The 20,092-nt window shown below is 41.3% G+C and overlaps 1 protein-coding gene across 1 annotated transcript in view; it reads right to left on the reverse strand.

The window, feature by feature from the left end:
- AKAP13 (A-kinase anchoring protein 13) overlaps window positions 1-20,092 on the reverse strand; it is a 332,091-nt gene that overhangs the window by 28,723 nt on the left and 283,276 nt on the right. Inside the window, 2 exon segments of the mRNA XM_032623794.1 lie at window positions 1,004-1,071; window positions 14,111-14,285. Coding sequence (XP_032479685.1) covers window positions 1,004-1,071; window positions 14,111-14,285 — 243 coding nt within the window.

Genomic DNA, 20,092 nt, shown 5'->3' on the forward strand with positions numbered 1-20,092 from the left:
ATCCAAATTGGTGTGAAATACGATTTTTCTATAGATACACTAACTCAAATAAAAAAAAATTACTCCATGAGCCAAACAAAATTTATGTCCATGGACTGAATAAGATCTGGGGTACAGAGGTCTGTCATCTTTACACTAGAGTTCAGTGCTTCTCCAAGTGTGGTCCTCGGACTAGCAGTATTAGCATCATCTGGGAACTTATTAGAAAGGCAAGTTCCTGGTCCCTCCCCACCCGCCAAATTGGAAACTCTGGGAGTGGGGCCCAGTGTCATCTTATAACAAGCCCCCAAGGTGATTCTAATGTACACTCCAGTTTGAGGCCACTGCACTAGATAAATGCGTTTGGTTATTAGAAGCACACAGCATGCTGAGCATTTGTGTAGATGGAGCTGGAGAGCACTCTTCTGACAAGGAACAAAGACATTTATGAGTGACTACAACACTGAAAACCACACAGGCCGCCTAAACGCCCATCTGCCCCCAGCCCCGTACTCTTCCTTAAGGGCTCTGATATGCAGTGCCTGTTATCACACAGCTGCATACTCAGAGCACGTACCATCATACACTTCCTGCTCCTGTCATGTGATCCACACAAGCCCGTGGAGAAAAGTGCTGCCACACAGGCCCGTTTAACCCTGACACTCCCCAGCCCATCAGCATGTCAGAGCCCCTGATTTCCACCTGCTGCCCTCATGGTCCTGAAGAAGGAAGCCAGGCGTGTGAAAGGCAGAGGAGGTCTGCAGACACAGTTAAGAAGAAAACCACTTCAACGGCGACACACATTAAAATCACAGAGAAATGGGCATTTAACGTGGAGCAGTTCTGAAAGCATTTCACCTTCCAAAAGCCACAAATTCCCGAGTGTGTTAAGAAGAGAAAAATCATTTTTGGTTATTTGAGTCTCAAAGTAGTCATTTCATCAAAATGATGAAAATAAACAAAAACTACAACCCCAAATCTCCCAACTCTGAAGATTTTATTGGTTTAGCCAGAAATGTCTTACCTTCATTTTGACCTTTGCACAGGAGGCCAGACATTCTCTACAGCCTTTGTGGACAAAAGCACCACAATCTGAAAAGAGAGCAAAACCCCAGGTGACATTAATACACAGCAAACAGATCCCCCAGACTGATTTTCCATTGCCACAGCAAGCGACAGACTGCCAGGTGAAGTCGCTCACACGTGAGAACGTGACTAGCTGAAATTACAGATTGCAGCCCTCTTCGAGGAAGCAGGCATGTGATGTCCTTTGGAGGAGGAGAAGCAAGAGCAGATGTGATTTCTGATTAATGAAAACTAGAAATCTGAAACTTCTCGGGCAGGAAGCTGAGAGGCTACAAAACTACAAGTGAAAGCATCTGCTGTCAATATGTAGGTCTAAGTCACAAATAAGACATAAATGGTATGTATTTACATATAGAGAAATTTACATATACCTCTAGTAACACCCACAAATAATACGTAAATACAGCCCCTTAACAGGGGCTGTGAAATCTGTATGGCTGTGTCAAAGGTGGAATGTGAATGTGAAAATCTACCTTTATGTCCTTCGACTTGGAAACCTAACTACCCTGAACTTTTTGCAACACCCCAAGCGAGTCAACAGCTGCAGAAGAAAGGTCATCAGAACCACCCTAAAGCACCTCTGGGAGCTCTGACTCAAGAGAAAGTGGGAGACTTCCTGAATGATGAACAGAGATTTACCACAAGATGAAACACAGCCCATAATCCTGCAAGGACACGAGTTTATTTCAACTCTTATTTCTCACTCCTTGGCCCATAAGGGCCACTGCTATATAAACCCCACCCTCTGTGCCTCACAAAAGGGTCATCATCAGCTTGTACTATGGTCATAAGAATGGTTCCAGGAGGCCAGAGGTGAAGTAAAACAAATACAAGAGCTGTCTGTGGGGACACCCCATGATGAGCATCTCTCCAGGGAAGGACTGCCTGAGAAAATCAACAGATACCACCCATCAGGCAACGCTTCACACCCTGATTCACGAAGCACCACGGGTCCTGCCTATGGTAACCCACGAATCATGGGCCAGGATGCTCTCCTGGTTCCTACGTACAGATTACGAGGACCCTAGAATGGAGACTGCCAGAACCCCAGACGCTTTTCCCCATTCCTTCCTCAATGCCTACTCGGTTCACAGGTCTCTTCCCTGACACCACCTGTCACAATGCGTTGGATAATCTTATGGTTTTCTCCTCCACTGAGCGCTCCTCTAGGGTAGGGTCCCTCCATCTACTGCCGAATCCTTTATTAGGTCTCCCTAGCATAATGCCTGGCTCATGCCACCTACTCAAACGTCTGTTGGAGATCTTATGTCTATTTTATCCAAAAGCCAAGTGCCCTGACACAACCTAGATTACAGTATGTCAAATATCTTATCAACACTAAAAGGAGTACTAGAAGAACAGCCATCACACTAAATGTGATTTAGGTCCTGGCTCTCCTAATTAGTTAATGTTACCCTATGCAAGTTTCTTCTCTATAGGCCTCAGTTTCCTCAGACCTATAAAATGAAAGGAAGTACCACCGTATCTTCCCCCCCAAGTTCCTTTTCTCTGTGATCCTATAAGACTCCTTATGCTACATCTCTTGAAGAAAGAGATAATTTTCTAAGTAAATCCACTAGATTGTTCTATAAGGTTCATGTTGCAGAAGAGTTTTCAACTTAGTCATCTGAATTAATTATCACTAGGACTGACCCATCCTTCAGGGCATGGTTAGGGAAAGTTCCAAGTGGAGAAAATCTTGGCTGAAGCTATTTCCATAAAAGAGGCGATAGGGAGCAACTCTACTTTTGTTGACAGCATGGCCCAGAGCGGGAACTTGTCTGGAAGTGGGGTGGGGTGAAGTATTCTGGGCCTTTTACTCTCAGGCCTACCAAGCCTTCTATCTAGCTAAGCTCTTCTAGCTCCACCCCAAGTGAAATTCACTGTCTGGTCATTTTTCTGAAGCTAAACAATCAGAAGAGACATCCATTTACCAACGGCAGCATGAGGAGAGACTCTTCTGGGAAAGGCTCACTCAGGGAATCAACAAGAGGAAAAAACCTGGAAGGCTTTATCTCAGTCCCAGCTCTATTCTTACTTCCATTGTTTTCTTCTCCAGGAGAAGACTGCAAGGGAGCTATATGGATGCTCTGCTCCCTGCAATTTCTACTCTTTGGGATCATGACCATTTCCACATAGGTCGTGAAACTGTTCCAGAAGTCAGCAGCTATAAAAGGGTTATGTATCATTGAATATTAATGCCAGGGTTTCTCAGCAACATCCCCTTCTGGGCACAAGGAAGGCTCTGCAGAAAGAGACCCCTGGGGAGTGACTCATTCTAATCAGCAAAAGGAAACATTTTGACGATATTTTTCTCAAGGACCGGAAACCACTGGCCCTCATTAAATTGTCTAGTTCTCTGCTACTTGAAAATAAGGACACATTTTGATAAAGAAATCGTCTTACTACTCAGAGAAAAAAGCAGAATCACAAATAGAAACCCACATAACTCTGAGATGCCAATGCTGTTATGCCCTTCTATACATCAGGCAATGTAATTCATATTCCAGGATCTAGACTTGGTGAACTTTGGCTAAAGACTTTAAGCCCCACTAGCCAATGGTCTTCCAGAAAGGGTCAAAGAGGCAACAGGTGGGCTGGACCGTTTGCCTTGATTGATTTGTATTCAAAACTTTTTGCCTCTCACTTCTCAGAAACTTTTTTAATGGCTCCCCATCATCTTTAGGATAAAGCCCAAACTTCTTACTTAGCTTGACATGGCCCATCACGTGCTGTATCCATTTCTAGCCCCTTGCCATGTTCTGTCACACCTCTGAGCTCTGAACAAACTGTTTCCTGTACTTGTGTCCCTTTCCCTCTCTTCCTTCCCTGACTAGGTTGGCAGGACTCAGCTCTGTGGAGTCTTCTCTGACTCTCGCAGGGAAGATAAGACTCCCCACCTCTATGCTTCTGGAATTCCATGCTTTCCTCTGTCATCGTACTGTACTGTGATGGCCATACTCTTCCACTGGGCAGAAAACTCATGGAGGGAGTCTAACTCTGTCTTTCTAAATTTTATATCCCTAGCCTCAGCCTCAGGCCCACAGTAAGCACTAGATGTCTGAAGGAGGGAGAGGGGTGGGCAGGTGAGCTCCAAGCTGCTAGACCCACAGCATGAAGTAAAACAAAGTAGTTAAGGCAAACATCTATATTCATCTTCTAGTAAGACAGAATGTGTTTTCCCCCCGTATCGGCCCCACTATCCTTACTCAGGGTACATGTCTCCCCTCCCCTGCTACACAGATGCCTGGGACCACGGAGTGGTCTTGTTGATCCATCATCTCTTTCTCATGCACAGGCTTTCCAGCTCCCCTCCCTATCTTTTCCCTCTGTCTTTCACATACATCTTCTTTAATCCCATTCTTCCTTACCCTCTCTTGAGTCTTGCCTAGGTACCCTAGGAGAACCTCTTCTTCACTCCATTTTACTTAAACAAAATATACTTTAAAACATGGGTGATAAGAATATGAGGAAAACTAATGAATTCATATCATGGACAAAAAAAAGCCCACATTTTGAAATGGAATTAAAGGTAGTGCCATATCCAACACCATCTTAAAAATGTTTAAAACTCCTCATAAAACAATAAGACAAAGAACCAAACAGAAAAACAATACAAAGACTATGAACAGGCAATTCACAAAAAACACAAAATGGTGCTCAAGCTCTCTAGAAATTAGAGAAATGCAAGCTCAAACAACATAGAAATATCATTTCACATCCAACCAGATTGGCCAAAATAAGTTCTAGGTACTGGTGAGGATATGGTGATGCAGGAGCTCGCATCATCTGCCGATGGACGGTACATCCATTTTGGAAAGTAATTTGGCAACATCTAGTAAAGGTAAAAACGTGCTCACACAATGAATTAGCAATTCCCTTCTTGGTATATAGCCTGGTGATACACGCAAGTACAATTAAGGATGTTCCCTGCGGCACTGTAACAGACAGAAATTGGAAATAACCCAAATGACTTAGCAGTGGAACAGATTTGATATATTCAAAAATGAAATACCATATAAGAGTTAGAAGTCAATAATCTAGACCCATGTGTTTCAATACCCTGTCTGGATCCCCCAAATATGATGCTGAGGAGAATAAAGCAAGTTACAGAATGAGATACACTGTATGGTACCACTTAAATAAACTAAAAACAACAAAAAAATTTTTTTGATATTATTTATATATATGATAGTTATAAAACACTGGCTACATACACACTGAATTCATGATAGTGTTTGTCTTGAGGAGGAAGGAAGAAGAACGGGATTAGGCAGGGAAACGGGAATTCAACCTTAACTATAATGGTTTATTTCTTCAAAACTGAAAAATAATCTAAAGTAATATGACAAAATGTTACTTTTTTTTCATCTTGAGTAATGGGCACATAGGTGTTGGTTATGTTATCCATGCACTATTTTATATTAGTGTGTTCTTTGTTAAAACCCAAATTCTAATTCCTTCAAAGTTCCCTGCATTTGCTTATCTTTTAAAACAAGTATAAAACAATTTTCAATTAGATTTTATTATCTTATATTCCAGTTAAAAAACAGCATTTTCTCCTTTGCTGTAATGAAAATCGGTATTTTAGGCATGAATGGGCAACACAGGGTGGTGGATTTGCTTGAGAACTTGCCACTAATTCTGATCTACAAAAATGACCAACTAGTACACCGTGGACAGAACTTGCTTTCAAGTTGCATTCTTCCTGTTTCTTTCCTCCCCATCAGTTCCATCACCCTGTAGAGAATTAAACAGTGGGAAAGGTACAATCACTTTTAAACAGACTTTGGCAATATTCAAGTTCTCAGGCCAGTGTTTGAGATTTAAAAGACAACTGCAATTGATGAATCATAAAAGCAGAAGTAATATTTAAAATCCACTTCTGGTAAACAAATTTTCATACAAATCCTCTTTAGTTAACTGAGACATGTCCCCAAACTCACAACCCAGTTGAAAATTTTAATATGCTTTATTAACATGGTCACAAGTCTTAGAGATAAACAGTTTGCATAGATGTCTGCTTAACTTACTCAAGTACCTACTTGGAAACCACTCTACTTGTCAGCAGGCTGTCCTGGACTCAGTTCATGGCAATGGTTTTAGTGGTATACGTGGGTGGTTTAGAAACTTCCGCCCCACTGACATCAGCCAAAGTCATGTGGTTAAAACCTCTGTTTTGGAAAACAGACAATTACTGAGAACTTAAGAATCGAAGACAAATCTAATACACTTTCAAGCTCTCTGCCACAGACTATACCATGTTGTTAGGGAGATCAAAGAATTATTTGGCCTTTTATTTATTTTTCAAAAAGATTTCCTGATAGCAGTAAGCAATATACTTTCATTCTATAAAGTTCTTCAAAAAAGGTCTTGGCACAGTGGTTTATGGGAACAGAGCTGACCCTTAATTAGACTCCTCTGAACTTAAAAGCAAACAGCCCAGCCTTCAACTTCTTTTCTTGCTACAAGGAGGCATCAAACAAAAGGATGTGAAGGAAAACCCACATGACTGGGAGCTATCATCTATTTGTTGCTGCATTTTTTTTTAACCTCTGCCACCAGATCTTTGGTGAACTGTTATATACTATACACTCTCTTTCAGCAGAAAAATCAAACAACCCGTTAGAGAGACTGGCTTAAGAAAATCAGCATTAAGAAGGGTAAGAGGAGTGGCCATGCCAAATTGAAATTACAGCATGGCATTTTCCAGGCCTCCCTGTTAAGGGAAGGATTCACCTTGAGTTGTGTTGGGGACCTGAAGGAAGGGCTCTTCTGCCACTTCAGTCCAGTGGGCGACGTGCTGAAGAGCTCCCCCTAGAGACAGGTCTGAGCAGCAAAATCCATCTGGGGAAAATTCTCTGACCCCTCTTAAGGATAAACGTTGGAGAGTTTTTTAACTTTAAGGAGAGAAAGGCGCAACTGCTTCCTATTGTGTCAACCCTAACCAAGACAACTCAAACAAAACAACAAAAAAACATTTAAATACCAACAATTTAGAAATACACGCTCCAAAATTATTTCCACAACTTCTTGTTTAAATTCTTTGGGGAGTGTGAGACACTGCCTGGTCTGGACTGACAGAGTGTAGATACAAAAGCCTTGTAAGATATTCTTGGTAGTTAGTGTAATAACCACAATGCTGATGTACAGGACAAGAGGAAAGCCAGAAATGACCCAAATCATCTTAGCCGAAGTGCTCACCTAGCAGCAGTTTTCAGAAGAACACTGGTAAACAAATAAACAAAAACCAAAATGAAACTGCTCTGTTCGGATAAGAATTGACTTTATTGCTCAGGCTCTTTCACCTCCCTTTTCCCTAAACGAACTTCTTTTCCTTAATCAGTTATATGTATTTTACTATCTAAGCAATGAATTCTAAATACGAGAAAACGGCCTATCTAGAGAGCTGTCTTCCCGGATAAAATCTAAAGCTGAATCCAACCGTCACACACATTCTAAACTCTTATGTTTCCTACTTAGATTACAGCTGGTCTACTTGTTTATTTTTTTAATCAAGAGAACCAACCTACCACAAAAGTACTCAGAAGCTGCTAACACAACAGAAAATAAATCCACAATAATCTCAATATCATTTTACATCTGTTTAAAGCAAACAAAACAGAACCACTGGCAATCTCCAAAAAACCCCGAACAGAATGAATTCCATACTCTGAAAGACTCCACACCAAGCATTCCAAAGACCAAATTATCTGTGGCAGCTGGAAAGAACAGCTGATTATTCAAGGGAAGCTTTACTTAACTACAAGAAGTGAGAACTGGAAAGACGCTCTTCTCCTTTCTCCATTAAAGTCACTGAAATCCCAAAATAAGGGTAGAGTTTTGGCTGAGTTTAAAACAAACAAACAAACCACACACACAACCCTGTCAAGTTTCTCATAACTTAAATTACTCTGAAGCAGTCCTGACAAGGGGCTTCAGCCCCTGCTCTCACCAGTTGTCTGTTTTCCAGGAGCGGACTTCAGGGGAGCTACAGGGAGGCTTCGCTACTGCTCCCTGCTATAGTTCTAGCATCTTGTGATCCTGACCATTTCCACCTAAGGGACTCAGCTTTCACCACGACTTGACTTCAGACCGCTCCAGGTGTGTTCTACCGGGGTGAAGAGATGCTGATTTGTTTTAAAAATTCTATCCTGCTGTATCTCTTAATATTTGCATGCAAAAAGATATATTAAAGTGAATAAAGACATTTGAGAGACAGGCGAAGATCAACATCAGCCATCGTCACACATAACCATGATGAACCATGCGGCTGATCTCTCTAAACCACGAGTCAAAACTGACTGAGCAGCCACTTGGGGTCTGAGGCTCCAGGGTCAGCAAACAGGGTTAATGTTAAACCAAAAAAGGGAGGCTAAGAGCACAAGGGTTTCCCGGGAGTTAAATGAACTGGAGGGATGCTATGTTTCCTGAGACCCCTGGGAAGGTCCTGGACATGAGAGGGGATGGAGGGAGGAGGGGAAAGAGATTCTGAGTCCCCAAATTACTCATATTTTCCACTTCCTGCCAAGGTTACAGATGGTGCTTCACACACACAAACATGCACTGCAGGCACTGTTCTTCAGGAAGCTGGAGAGAACCAGCCCATTACTTTTGTTCCTTTGGGAAGATGACTACATGTTGTTCCTTTGCTTTCAAGCCTTGATTTTTTTCCCCTCTTTTTTTAAGCGGCAGGCAGCAACCTGTCAACAAACAGACCTTAATGCCACCACTAAATGTCGAGCTTATTTCAACATTACCTCTGGAGCGGACTGCAAAGGTATAGTTGAGATAGGTAGCCCCTAAGATTCTGAGGTGGGGTGGTATTTAAACTAAAAATGTATTTTTGCACCTTAGGTGCATAGCAGAGTAATAATCAGGCCCTATCAAACTTCCTTTTTGCTGTCTGATTCTTTCAGTTTATTTATTTATTTTAAATTTTATTAAAAATAATTTTTTTGGCCACACCACATGGCATGTGGGACCTTAGTTCCCCAACCAGGGATTGAACCCATGTCCCCTGCACTGGAAGCACAGAGTCTTAACCACTGGACCTTCAGGGAAGTCCCTTGATTCTTTCAGTTTAAACTGAAAAACATTAACTTTTCTTCCTTGTTTTGCTAAGCAGGTAGAACTAAGATAATTTGTGACATTTTCAGTTTGACCAAGTGATTTCCATAGATCAAAGAACCACTGGCAGAGGACATGATGACTATACTTCCTCCCCCAGACTGATTCTCCAAACAGAAAAGACTCTTGTGATGACACACTGGACTCAGTGAAATAATCTGCTTCCAAAAGAAATAGACACCTGAGGTGACTTAACATTAAAAATTACGAATTAAACCAAAAAACCCCCATCCTACTTATTATAAACACTGTTAGCATAAAACTAGTAGTCGACCTATTTTACTGATTTTCTACTTTTAAAACGTCTTAAATAAAATACTGTTATATTGTGTGCTATCAAATATATAAAATATTTAGTACAGATATCTGAACTATAATTTTAACATTTGCATTTGAAGTCAATAAAAGAGAAAATGAACTTGTTTTGATGGATCCAAAAATGAGAAATCAGGTGCATATTATACTTGGAATTCACATAACTACCCCAGCATCTAATTTATGTCTGTATTTAGTTTTGCATACATAACATAGAGAATATCTTCATTTTCATAGATAAGCTGGTACAAATATCAGCAGTTAAAAAAAATGGCTTGCCTTGCAATTATATTACGTTCTTCAATTAATTCGAGATGGAAGGAAAAATCCAAACAAGTAGGTAGACTGACAGCTACAGTTAATATGCTGATGTTAAAATTTGGTTACACTTTTGAGCATGTATATTTTTAAGTGCGTTTTAAATTAGTTTAAATCCAAAAATCTGGAACTTCCAAAACACCAGTTCCACAAAAAACATTCTGAAAACCACTGTCCTATCTACCAAACTATTTAATTACTACACAGATGTGTGGCTGAGAAGTTTAGTCTACAAGTCTCAAACTTTTTTTTTTTTTAATTACTTTATTTTTTGCTGCATTGGCTTCTCTCGTTGCAGAGCATGGGCCCTAGGCACGCGGGCTTCAGTAGTTGTTGCTCACGGGCTCTAGAGCACAGGCTCAGTAGTTGTGGCACACGGGCTCAGCTGCTCTGCGGCATGTGGGATCTTCCCAGACCAGGGCTTGAACCCGTGTCCCCTGCATTGGCAGGCAGATTCTTAACCACTGCACCACCAGGGAAGTCCCGAGAACTCTTCTTATAAGCGACTGTGTAATAAGCAACTTGAGAAAGGTGCCTCTAATTACATATTCCAACCACTAAGAAGAAAGGATCATCATGTGATGTGATAGAGGTGCTAAATACGGCTACAATGGCAATCAGATTACAATATATAAATGCATCAAATTAATGCTCTGCATTCTTTAAGTTTACATGTCAAATATATTCAGTTTTAAGAAAAAGAGCAAGAGAAAGGTGCCTGGCACATTCGGCTGCTCAATGAGTATCTGTTGACGAACTGCTTTTGAATGAACCACAGTGCCTTGCAGAGTTCAGGTAACTGAAGATAAGAAACTCAAATGCATACTTACTGGTAGTTAAATGTAAAAAATAAATCCAGTCTGACGTCATCAAGATCTTCTAGAATATTCACCCAGCTCTCCCCCTACTGAAGCAGAGGACAGAGTGGAAGCCATATAAAATAAATATAAATCAGAACAATCCACTGAGGACACAGAACACTGAAGTATGTGAAAATCTCCATGAGGATTCTTCAAGAACTACTTTCATTCTTGAAGTTTTATTCAGTTATTTTTCAAACCCACCCCTTGGTTGTGTAGTACTCTGAGCAGTAGAGAGCATCCCCCTCAACTGGGGAGAGGATGTGTGGTGTCAGGGCACATAGTGGGAGCTGGGACTGAGACCCCTAAATAAAGCCAACAGCTTTAAACTAAAGACTGTAACAGCCATGCTGAAGGGCCTGGAGAAAGTCCACCTACTGGTCCTGCAGAAGCAGCAAGGAAACCTGCCCTCCCCAGGACCCTGAGTGAGAATTCTGTATCACATATGAATCCAGGGTCCAAATTTACACCATCCATATCTCCTGGAACCCTGAGTTAAGAAATCTTCTCTAGAGGTTTAATGGAATCCCAATCTAGGAATGATGAAACCCTGAGGGATCCAGCTGAAACAAATGCAGAACTGCTGCATCACAGGGTCACTGTGACAAAACAGGGAATCTAGAGGTTCCCACGGGAGGGAAAAATGTCTTATGAAGCTGAAGCTGAACTTACAAAACAAAAAAACAAAAAAACCCAGATACCATGTAAGGAAGCAAACTGCTATGAAGAAGCATTAGCAAATGCACAGGCAAGAGAAGATGTTGAGAGTTATTAAAAGTCCCTAATGGAAAGAACAGAATCTATACTGCTCGGGGATTTTCTTTTCTGCATGCTCAGTTATGCATTAGTTTTCTAAAAAATATATTTTATTGAAAATACATATTTAAAAATTACGTTTTATAGCAGAAAGCAGGTGTTCAGTGTGCTGTACTGATGAAGTTCCTTGAACATTAATTTCATGCTGCCAGTCCCCTATTCTTCTCTGAGACCAGTACTCCCAAAATGGAGATCAGGCACTTGGCAGGAGGGATGCACAAAATGATTCTTTGAAATAGAGGAGGAAATTTTTACAGCTCTCACTTATATTGACTTAAAAGAGAAATGGAGTTAATACATAGACTGATAAATGGGTGGCTCACTCAGCCTCAATGTTAGGCAGCTTCCTGTTATGTTTGATCCTAGAGGATTCTGGAAGGAAGAAGAGGCCCTCGGAAGGTAGGTCAGGGATGTGTAACAGCTTCCTCGTTCGTTTACTTTCAGCATCTTGTGATGAATGGAAATTTACAGGTGCTCAATAAAGTAAACTTACAAATTATATTTAGTTTCAACTAAAATAAAATGAAAAAGAGACAAATTCCTGCAAAGAAACTGTGCATCTAGGACAATATTAAGAAGACTAATAACTAACCAGCAAACAAGAAAATGGCAAACCTGACTTCTCATTCCTAGAATGAGCTCCCTGTAATTATAGTATAGGACATGTACGTAATTTTTTACACACACATTACACACACACACATACCCCGTGTGAGTAGACTAAGTATGTTTTAATGATAGATAAACATACTAAAAAGTGCTGGGTGACTACTGCCCTAGACAACCAAGTTATTCTAGTATTGAGAAGCTGTCTGTGTCCGGTGGCTAAGAAACTGAACTGGTGACTGGTGTCCTAAGAATGAGTCCTATTAGAACCTGGGCTCCAGAGTAACATGCTGGGGGGATATTGAACAGTGACAGTCTCGAGGTCACATAAAATGTGTTACTATGCTGGAGTCGTTATCATCGTCCCAGTAAGTCACACATGAAGGAGGACATAAATGTGTGTGATATCTGCACACGAGGATGAAAAAAGAGATGAGAGCTCCCCGGAAGTTTTCTTTAAAAAAAAAAAAAAAAGGACAGTAAAACAAATATGGCTGTAGACAATATTGGGGTATAATATATCCATAAGAGGCATTTTACAAGCACATGAGTGTTAACGCCAGTCGTTTAAAAAGTCACAACAGCTGCAGCGTGGATAAGATAGGCTGTGTGCCAGTTGTCACTCCACTCTTTCTCTAAATATCAAGGAAGCAAGTGAGTGGAAATTATTATTGCAGTAACTTAGACTCTGCTCAAATAAAGTTTTAAACATTTCAAATTTCAGTAAGTTAACTATTTTTAGTAACAGATCACTTGGGATACTTCACATAAGTGACTGAAATCAAGACAATGTCATGACATCATGGTCTGAGAAGTGCTTCTTGGAGTCTGAGTTAGTCACTATTTGGTCTGAATTGGTTACAGGTATGACAAGATCCAAATCACCTCAGCCTCTGGAAGAGTGGCCACTTCTGACCACTCTGACCACTTCTGTGGTCAGAGTCTCATAACCTCAAACCCTCAAGCTACCCAGCAGTCCCTTGTCAGGTTGTATATGCTCATATTTTGCTCTAGTACACTGGCCACTTTACACTGGCCACTTCTGACCACAAGCAGCCTCCTTGATTTTCCTTGGTGTGCACTATGAATATTATTACTTTCTATCTGTGTGCAACCACAAAATTTTGAGATGTAGTGCCTCAGAGCAAGGATCTGCAAATTAACAGCCTGTGGGCCAAATCTGGCCTGTAACCTATTTTTGTATGGCCCATGAACTACAAAGGGTTTTTACATTTTTAAATGGTTGAAAAAATAGAAAAGACTAATATTCCATGACACATGAAAATTACATGAAATTCAAATTTCACTGCCCATAAATGAAATTTTACTGGAACACAGCCATACTCATTGGTTTATGTATTATCTATGGCTGCTTTTGCACTACAGCAGCGGAGTTCAGTAGTGTGGCAGAGACTGTACTGCCCATGAAGTCTAAGAAGTCCGCTATCTAGACAGAAAAAGTTAGCCATCCTCTGTCTCAGAGCATATCGTCAAAACCAGGAACCATGTTCAGTTAACAGGCTTGGCTTTAAGGTGGTAGTAAGCAGGTCAGCAAGAGGTCAATACGGAACGTCTCTGCACGCGAAGGTACTCTCCCTCTCCCTTGGCAGTTTCCATGACTTGACGCTGGTCAATGGCTGAAGCATACACCAAAGTACTAGAGCAAAATATGAGCATATACAACCTGACAAGGGACTGCTGGGTAGCTTGAGGGTTTGAGGTTATGAGACTGTTTTCATGCTGACATGGACTTCTGGAATAAGGTAGTGGCTTAGGGACAAAAGGACAGGATATTTAAAATTGGGCTGTCTGAAAAAATTATAGGCTGTATGTTATATATCTAGAATTAATTTCTTCAATGCTATTTAAAGAGAGATAGAAAAAGGGCTACTTCTCCACATAAACGAGGAACAGATTAGGGGTGGGAAGGACAGGAAACTAGAAATGAGTTTTTCTGAGCCAAGAGCGTTCCATCACACAGGAAGAAGCACGTCTCTTACTTGCACAAGTATAGGCGTCTTTGTTGGTGAAAGGCTTCGTGCACTGGCTACAGCTGATGGGACCCACAATAGGGATGGAACTGAAAGTGTGCCCGTTCAGAGTCTTCTTGTCCTTCTCCTTCTCTTTGGCATCTTTCTCCTTCTCCTTAATTTTATCTTTCTCCTTTTCCTTTTCCTGCCAAAGAAAACAATCGACAGTTAACTGAAGGCCTTCAGTTAACACTAGAAGGCCTTCCCTTCTGGAAGGGTACCCAGCTGGCATGTGGTCAACAGTGGCTGGTGAATGTTCTGGATGAAAATTCGGAACACTGTCCTGGACAAAATTTTTTTTTATTAACCTGTGGGCATTTGAGCTACGTTAGAAAAACCTTAAGAGGACTGGGAAGGCTAAACAGTTCTATCAGTTGCTTATTCACTGGTTATTTATGCCAACAGACACATTCATTGCCCAATGACCAGCACCAGAGAGAAAGAGGCTTCTGGTGCTGGAGGAGGAGTCTGCAGTGGCCGTGAATCCTCCTCAGTGAGCCACAGCTCGGCCCATGGGGGAAGCCGGCAACGAGCTCAGGGCCAGCTGCAGGCAGGAAGCAGAAGAAAGGATGGTGACAGTTCTGGGACCAGCCTGAGGGAGAGGAAAGATGATTGGGCAGCATCAAAAATGACTCGAAGGGGCTTCCCTGGTGGCGCAGTGGTTGAGAGTCCGCCTGCCGGTGCAGGGGACGCGGGTTCGTGCCCCGGTCTGGGAGGATCCCGCATGCCGCGGGGCGGCTGGGCCCGTGGGCCATGGCCGCTGGGCCTGCGCGTCCGGGGCCTGTCCTCCGCAACGGGAGAGGCCACAGCAGTGAGAGGCCCGCGAAACGCATAAAAAAAAAAAAAAAAAAAAAAAAAAAAAAAAAAAAAAAAAATGACTCGAGGGTCCCCTCTGACTGCCTCCCAGCCATCACATATCCCCACGTGAGGGCACATCTCTGATGGTTCCTCCCTTACTCTAGCCAGAAATATTAACTATCCCCCCACATATACATTTTCTATTCTTACTAATTAGAATTTCAAGGTTCATAGATATTAACTTTGGCCCAATTTTCAAATTGGAGGAGGAGGGATTTAAACCCTAAAAATTTAAAGAAATACTAATGAGTGCTAGATCCTTAATAACATACCCAAAGCTGCCAGGGACATTTCAGGTACACACTACTGTCAAGAGACGAGGGCTGTGGGGTCTAACTATATGCTCTCCACAAGAGGTCCTTCACAAACACGGTTAGGCACACGCTCGGCTGGTTAACCAATACCAAATGAATAATTCTCTTTCAAACTAACTGGACCATGAACTACAATTCACAGAGGTAGGCAGAATGCATTTAGTAGTTGTCATCACCACTAGCCCTGGGGTACCCATTTTCCAGGGCATACAATACTACTGTTGTAATCTAAAAAAATTCCTGGAAAATAGGTACCCCAAAGTCAGTGATCCTGACAACTACCAAATGCCTTACATTTTAAATCAATGCCTTCTACATACATTATTTCATCTGATTCAATAATTCTGAGGTGAGTAGGGTGGGCATTATGCTTCCCATGTTCTAACTGAAAAGAGCAAGATAATAAACAGCAGCTAAAAGTTTGAACAGTTACTGTGTGCCAAGCACTGTAGTACACAATTGACATGAATTTTCTCATACATTGGGTACAACCCAATGAACTAAGTAGCAGCTATGATCTCCATTTCACATTTGAGGAGACTGAGGCTTAGAGATGTCTCATACTGTACTGGAGGCCACACACCAGTAACTGCCCAAGCTGGAATTAAGTTCCAGATCTGCCAACTCTAAAGCTCAGCTCTCATTCACTACGCTCTACTGCAAAGGGCTGGAGAGGTCTGTTGACTCACAGAAGGTCACACAGCAATGATCTGCAGTTAAAATCAGAACCCAGGTCTTCTGACTTCCTATTCAGAACCCATCTGCTATACTGAAGTGGTGAATATTTGCTAAGTCTATGATTCATGTAAACTCCTTTGTTAACAGAATGAATATCATAAAACTCTAAGAGCCAAATTGCTACACTTTAGAACCATAAAAAATAATGGAGAGGAAGGGAGAAAAACAAACTACTTCACTTTACAAAACAGGAAACTGCTCTGAGTGAAAATTCGTAACTGCTAAAGTATGCAAAACTAATGAAAATAATAAATATTGAGTTTTTCTAATAATTTCTTTCTTTTAACTAAATTTTGCTAAAGGCTTCTTCATACATAAAATGTTAAACTGAAAAGCACCTGACATTTTGCTCAAGAAAGCTTAAAAAAAAGCATGCTGTAAGAGTTAAGAAAATCTTCTATGGGGACTTCCCTGGTGGCGCAGTGGTTAAGAATCCACCTGCCAATGCAGAGGACACGGGTTCGAGCCTTGGTCCGGGAAGATCCCACATGCCATGGAGCAACAAAGCCCATGTGCCACAACTACTGAGCCTGCGCTCTAGAGCCCGTGAGCCACAACTACTGAGCCCACGTGCTGCAACTAGTGAAGCCCACGCACCTAGAGCCCGTGCTCCACAACAAGAGAAGCCACCGCAATGAGAAGCCCGCGCACCGGAATGAATAGTCCCCGTTTGCCGCAACTAGAGAAAGCCCGCGTGCAGCAACAAAGACCCAACGTAGCCAAAAAATAAATAAATTTAAAGAAAAAAAACCTCATTTCTACCTTTAAAAAAAAAAAAGAAAAACAAAACCTTCTATGGCAACTCTCTCAAGCCTTGCAATGCTCTTCGAATCTGAATAGATAATAAATTATTTCCTCATCCTTTGCAACAATCCAAACTAGCTCCTCCAGGGATAAAAACAACACAAAACAATAAACTCCACTGTCTCTTTCTGTATTTATTAGGTTAGTGCTTTAAAGAAGTCAGGCGCTTACCTCCCCATGTTTTGGTCCTATGAATCTCACTGTTATAAGGGGTGCTTCATGAAACCGACCCCATTTTACCGACATGATTCGATCCCCATGCCAGGAAATGTGTTCTCACGGAAGGAGGGGCTCATGCCGGTGGGGCACAGCCCAGCAGCTTCGAGCTGCCATCAGAGCAACCATTAGAGAAACGGTAAGAGGAAGCCACGGACTGGTTGAGAAAGGGAAGGAGGGAGGGCTGAGGCTGTTTGTTTCCTTAAGACAAGCTTAACTATTTGCACGCTGCCAGTACAGCCAACCACCCTAGTTACAAAGAACACAGGACACGAACGAGAACAAATTCCCCCTAACACAGTGTGTGTGGACAGTACTTAAGTTGCAAGAATGGGAACTCTGGCAAGACTGAGGCCGATTTTTTAACACCAGAAGTTAAGGAACACAACTGTTTAATTAGATGTGCTCATTTTATAAAAAGCAATACATTTACAAGGAAAACTTTTTTTAGTCAAGTCGTGCCTGTGGGTAAGGCGGTGATTGGTAGTTTCCTGAAGTTTGACTTTTCCTTAACACCTGCCAAAATGCTTTTTAAACCTGTGTGCTGGGGAAATAGAAACTAACAATATTTAAAGAGAAAACTGCAGGTAACAACTATACTAGGATACTATGAGGGAAAGTGATATTTTCATTTTTCTAAACCTACCACTTGAGACAAGTAATTATAATAAAAAAAAAATCAGAGAACTTTCTGGAAAACTGTGGAGCATGCTGTGATTAAGCAACTGTCACACTGCAGGTCTTTAATCAAAGAAGGAACGAGAGAGATAATGGTATCTAATGCTGATTTAAGCCTCTGCAAACACAGCTCTACCCTAGTCGGCACCTTTGAAAGGCGGAGGGGTTTTATTTCTTTTTTAGACACACCACAGGAACTGGGAGTTGAAGCTGAATGTCTTGTTACGAAGTCATGGAGTACATTAACAGCTGTGCAGGAGTCTGATCCTTACATCCGAAAATGCCTGCTTCAAGTCAGATTAAGAATTTGTCTCAAACATCCCTAACTGTCTCCCTGTTGTTTGCAAAGAGGAAAGCTTAGAAAAAAGAAAACCAGTGTGACAGGATGGTTTAAAGAGGGTCACCCCACTCCCTCTGTGAATGCGGACATTATGCATATTAGTGTTTAAATACTCTGCAGCAAGTAAACTTACTTAGCAGGAAACAGTACTACCTCTTAAAGATACTAAAAGACAAAAGCAGAAACTGCCAGTCTTCCTGTTATACTTCCTGTTTAGGTTCTCCCTCTTTCAAAAAAAGATTCAAATATTTACCTAATAACTCATGCCAGTTAATGAGAATTCTTAAAAGGACATATAAAGGATGAGTACTCAATTTCCCCCAAATTTCTCATATACTGGCTACCGGTATGAGAATATATGTATAATATATATAGTGTATACTATGTTATACATAGTATATTATATATACTATAGAGTGCTTATACTAATTAACATAAAAACCAGTGCTAACATTTATAGTAGCATCTTCAATTTTTTAAGCATTATGGAGAACTAACATTATTCAACAGTTAAAGAGTAGGGCTAGCATCATCAAACCAAGAAATTATTCACTTATTTTTGTGTTATCCTTTAGAGAATAAAATACTTCTGAATGGTAAAGCTCTCCTGTGGGTACAATGGCAAATAAAGACAAGGTATTTAATTTTAACATAAAATATATTACTTCACCATTTCCCCTATTTCTTACTATCTTTGGTACATTGACAAAAGCTGAGCTGTCCTATGGGGGGATAAAACAACCTTATTTAAAGTGAGCTAGTAACAATGATCAAAGGTGACTCTTAAGTTTCTTAATATATCTGGCTACTGGGGCACCTAAACCCCTGATAATGTGAAAAGAATTGCAATCCAGGGTTACAGATTTGTAACTTTTTGTAAATTTCCACCACTAGAGATAGCAAGCCCCCAGAGATCAAACCTTGAAGCCAAGAGCCTGAAAGAGGAAGCAGCCTCACTGCAAAAGAGTGCTGTCACTTTGACAAAGGAGAAGATGGGAGGTGACAGGTCAACTGATGCCGTCTTGCCACTGACGACAGGCTGCACTTGTACACAAATTGCCTTCTTTTCTCCTGCCCCTTCTCTTCATCCCCCTACTAGCAAACTCCAGTCCTTTGAGGTTATGAAAAAAGTTAAAGGAAAAAGATACTGTGCAGTAACAGTTCACTCTTGTTGAAGAGTGAACATGAAATGAAGAGTTCTACTTGCTAGAAGTCAGATCACAAGGTATGATCTAGTCTGTTACCTGAAGCATACTTCTCTACGCTTCAGTCTGTAAAATAAGGAGGCTGGTGCGAGACTTTTTTAAAGGTCAGGTCCCAGTTTCTAAATTCAGTCTTACATCATTTCATTCTTGTCTGTTTGTATTACCTCGTCAATGCGATCAAGTGGTGTATTCACTGCTCTGCCCTTAAGTCAGTGGTACTAGGCGGTGGATGGAAAGGGGGATCTCTACTTTATACTGGTCTTCCAATTAAAAAGTTTGTTTGAAGAAAAGAGTCCACATTTTAAAAACAAGATAAAAAACAACAGAAACATTTGAAATCATCCAAACAGATCATAAAAATTTTCAAGGTAAAGACTATGTGGCTTTGGTTCTTCTGGGTGCTTGTTAGTACCTAGCAGAATGCTGATTACAGAAGCCACTCAATAATATTTGGCCAAATTATACTGAACTTTCAAGGAGATTTTCTTTTGTTGATGCCAACCAGTGTCCAAGCGAGCAGTGATAAGTAAGATAGATATGGTTCTATTTTAAGCCTTGCTGCCATATGTAGAATAATGATAAGCATTCTGCCCTCTTTAACCTTAATTTTTTTGAATTATAAAACAAGGCTGGGCTTCCCTGGCGGCGCAGTGGTTGAGAGTCCGGCTGCCGATGCAGGGGACGCGGGTTCGTGCCCCAGTCCGGGAAGATCCCACATGCCGCGGAGCGGCTGGGCCCGTGAGCCATGGCCGCTGAGCCTGGGCGTCCGGAGCCTGTGCTCCGCAATGGGAGAGGCCAC

This window comes from Phocoena sinus, chromosome 2 (genome assembly GCF_008692025.1).
Source record: "Phocoena sinus isolate mPhoSin1 chromosome 2, mPhoSin1.pri, whole genome shotgun sequence".
In the NCBI taxonomy this organism is placed as follows: Eukaryota; Metazoa; Chordata; class Mammalia; order Artiodactyla; family Phocoenidae; genus Phocoena; species Phocoena sinus.